The 3931-nt window shown below is 35.3% G+C and overlaps 1 protein-coding gene across 1 annotated transcript; it reads right to left on the minus strand.

Annotated features, from left to right (window-relative positions):
• Positions 1-306: 306 nt before the first annotated feature.
• On the minus strand, positions 307-2818 carry LOC143595859 (polygalacturonase-like). Its single transcript, XM_077074772.1, has 5 exons — positions 2566-2818; positions 2255-2480; positions 2075-2166; positions 1035-1550; positions 307-669 (listed from the first exon to the last, which is right to left on the minus strand). Exons 1-5 carry the CDS (start codon positions 2677-2679, stop codon positions 421-423), a joined length of 1197 nt encoding a protein of 398 aa, XP_076930887.1. The 5' UTR covers positions 2680-2818; the 3' UTR covers positions 307-420.
• Positions 2819-3931: the final 1113 nt, after the last annotated feature.

Below are 3931 nucleotides of genomic sequence, written 5' to 3' on the forward strand. Positions count from 1 at the left end.
TTGTATACAAATGGCCTACTAGTATTCTAGTTCGGGACACCCTATCTAAACACTATGAAGTGTGAATTAAAATGACGGCATCGCTTCAATTAAAACAATAATAGTAACACCACAAATAACCACTTAACCATAACCAAGAATTACATACACGCCCCTTAGTTAAATACGTAAGAAAAAATATATTTCCTATAAAGCATAACCTAAGTTCCTTTTTATGATTAATTCCAATATGTATAAACTTTGTAAAAATGCATGTATTATTGAATAACAAGAGCCTTTTAAAAAGGCAGGCAAGCAAGCAACCAGAAATTAAACTAAACACAAAAGAGAGAAACGTTTATTTTGCAACAAACTAGCCTACTATACTATTGATTCATTCTTATTCTAACGGTCACTTCAAACTGCTACCTTCAACTTTGATCAATTATCTTCAAAAGACTTTGCACAGCCTGGAGGAACAAGTTGGCCGGAATAAATTGGCTTCACGTGCTGGCATTCTTGAATTGCTTTGCCTGCAGGACCATCATACTTCAAATTTATATTAGAAATCTCCACTTTCTCACATCCCTTAGTTGCCTTGCTGCATCTCAGCTTCACAACTTCCGGTGAGTTCGAAGTCCCCTTAACATTCTTGATGATAACATTATGAATCTTAACGTTTGATGGACTCTGCATGCATTGTCATTCAAACAATTTAGAAACAAAGTCAATCAGATGCATTAATATTTACTAATAAAAAGGTCATGCTAATGTTGTAGCTACAACAACTCATCTAATTTCACACCATTAAACAGCCATTCAAACAACCATTTTGACCAAAAAGGAAATTTGAAAATTATTGGTCACTGGTTAGAACTCTGGACGGTTGTTCTGGCCATAGACGGTCAAATTTTGAATTTCTTTTTTATCAAAACCCTCGTCTGATCTACCAAAGTGGCTATTTGAAACAATGTAGGATCAGATATCAGAAGGTGTCTATAACTGACCCTAATAAAAAAAAATATGGTGTCTGCATGCATGCAACATATACTTACATCTTTTTTGCATTCGATATGGGGGCAATAATCTTGTTGGATGAAAACAGGGTTGTCAACTTTTTCCATGGTAAGATCTTCAAAATGAATATCTCCTGCGTCTCCGGGATGTGAATGAGGCCATGTTTTAATCCAAACACCATTAAGCGTTGACGAAAACGAGCAGTTCTTAACGGTAACTCCCGTCACTGGTTTCTCACCGGTGTTTCTACCCAAACCTCCAATGCTAATACCCTTGCCCGGACCACATTTCACTCCCTCCACGATTACGTGATCGTTTCCATCGCCAATTGAGACACAGTCGTCACCGGTACCTATTACGCAATTCTTGATATTGATGTTTTTCGACCACACAACATGGATTCCAATGGTGTTTGGGCTTGATCCGGGCGCACTTGCTTTAAAATCTTGGACTGTAACATTGGTACATTGCACCAGATTCATGTGGATATTCTTGCTGTCCTTAGAAGTTATTCCGGTAATGTAAGAATCTTTGATGAAGTTAAAGTTAAGATTCTGCATTAGTTTTAACATATAAGAACATAACAAAACCCAAAAACAACTTAAAATAAAAAAGTCTAAACATCAAAAACACCCATCCTTCAAAAGCACTCAAACCCATCTGATAAGAAATTAACCAAAAACAATATTGTATATTAAAAGTACAATGGTAAAACCTTTTTGATTAACCACGTACCTTTTTATTATTAGCCAAAAAAAATAGTATTTTTTGTGTGTGGTAAAAGCTTTATGATGTGGTGTTCTAGAGGCTAAAAGTGGCTTGTTGGCCAAACTCTAATGGTCGTTAATTCATTAACATGACACTCAAAGCAAAGCTGTTGTTAAGGTCTCGAAAGCATGAGACAAGGAGACATCTTACTCTATCCCGAGGATAAAGATTAAGTTCCTCCCAGTAAAACCCATGTCTCCAATTTTTATTTTTATGTAAATTACAGCAAAGTAATATATATGTACCATAAAAATGTGACTATCAAATAATAATCATACAAAAATGTACTATTAAGGAAAGACATGTATACATATTGAAGGGGTGAGCCTTTTTCAACAGTTGTTTTTGGATCGTCTGTTGACCAAGACATGGCCCCTCCAACACCGTCTAACGTACCCGAACCTGAAACAACGTCATATGAACAATGTCAAGCCAATAAATGGCATAAAGTATTTTTAATGAATATCTTTAAATTGATATAATTTTGCACCCATTATTTTCATGGCAGTGATATAGCTAAATGTGATCCATTGGGATCCTTTTGGAATGGTCACCGGATCTTCAGGACCTATCAAAGTTCCGTCGATTTTAACCTCGACCGGAGATTTACATGGTCCATTAAACTCGACCGTGTTCAACAAATATCGTCCTTTTGGAATAAGCAGCTGACTCGGTTGTGGTGCGGAACATACTTTAGCCCATGCATCAGCCAAAGCCTAGACATTAACATATATACTATTTAACAATTTGATAAATTTGCAAGAAACATGTATATATGCATGGTGTTGGTTGGTCGTTTACCTTACTAATCTCAGCATCAGCCTTAGCACCAAATTTTGTGATGTCGAAAACTTCAGCCTGCGCAATGGCTATGAACATGAAAATGGTAAAAACCATACATGATTTGAATTCCATTGTGTCTAGATTTTTGGCTTTGAATTGAATTGTTAGATCTGCAAGAATATGTTTGGGGATATTTATGAGGTTGAAGATAGTCTAAAATTAGAACAAACATTGTATGAAACACCATATTTCTTGGTGTTTTTTGTGTGGATTCACCATATGGCGTGGTTTTAGAGGATTGAAAAGATATGGTGCGTAAGAAAAGGCTTTGACCACATATTCAGCGTATGTAATATTACAAATGAGTTCAGATTTTGATTTGTTTATGTGTTTGTTAAATATTCAATATGTATATTTAATTGTATAAATCAAAATTTACGTTTAGAAGCATTTTGTTGAAACCTATAAAATTGAATTTATATAGAATAGTTATTCTAACAGAAGTTGAAAGTTTTCTTGCTCGATGCATCGACAAACCGGTATGCTACCATGTTTACACAAAAGGTGTGGTGCATATTTACATGAAAACATAAAAGAGAAATAAACTCACAAAATGCGAAAGTATTACTAAACATCAACCATGAAGATAGGGATAGATCGGTACTGGTACGCAGGTGTACTCGGGAATTTTTTTTCTCAAGGTCGGTTTTTGAAAGCCCATGGGGCCAGTGTCAATTTTCTTGGGATGCAGTCGTAATTTAGCTTATAAATACTTTAAAAAGTAAAATTCAAGTGGTGCGGGTGACCCCATGCTAAAGCATTGGTTCCGCCTCTGTTAGCACAGAAACGAAAAATAGCGAAACTGAATATAAGTAAAAACGAAAAACACAAATCGAATACATGCCAATATATTATTGTGGTACGGTACCAGCTCGAATAATCACATTTCTGAAATGGTTGTAAGTGGATGAGAGAAAATGTGTAATGATAAATGGATAAAAAGTATTACGGAGTTTAATAATTAAAAAGTAGAGAGAAAGGATATTTGTTTTTAGTGTAATTATAGAGATAGTGATAGAGAACTTGCCAAGAATGCTCTTATGTGTTTTTTTTTTTGGAACAACCAACAAAACTTTATTAAAACTAGCAAGATGCTAGAACCGCCAAAAAAGGAGGTAAAGAAAGAAAATACTAAGCCTAACCCCCAAAAGCAAAACCATACAACAATAACAATGAATTACAGCCAAAACCTACACCAACCCTCCCAAGTTAACCTTCTTTTTTTGGATATATACTTAATCAAAAGGCAACTTAGAGATTTAATCTCTTCGTATAGGCTTTGAATATGAGCATGGTCCCATTGTGTAAGGCCCCGTTCCCGGTG

This window comes from Bidens hawaiensis, unplaced genomic scaffold (assembly GCF_021521415.1).
Source record: "Bidens hawaiensis isolate Kalapana, Puna unplaced genomic scaffold, B.hawaiensis_p1.1 tig00045576_1, whole genome shotgun sequence".
In the NCBI taxonomy this organism is placed as follows: domain Eukaryota; kingdom Viridiplantae; phylum Streptophyta; class Magnoliopsida; order Asterales; family Asteraceae; genus Bidens; species Bidens hawaiensis.

Excerpts from the sequence above, each read along its gene's own strand:
- LOC143595859 (XM_077074772.1), bottom strand. The coding sequence starts at position 2,679 with ATGGAATTCAAATCATGTATGGTTTTTACCATTTTCATGTTCATAGCC. Across the intron at positions 2,167-2,254 it reads CACTGCCATGAAAATAATGG|GTTCGGGTACGTTAGACGGT; the intron begins GTGCAAAATTAT and ends ACGTTGTTTCAG. Across the intron at positions 1,551-2,074 it reads AAGGCTCACCCCTTCAATAT|AATCTTAACTTTAACTTCAT; the intron begins GTATACATGTCT and ends AAACTAATGCAG.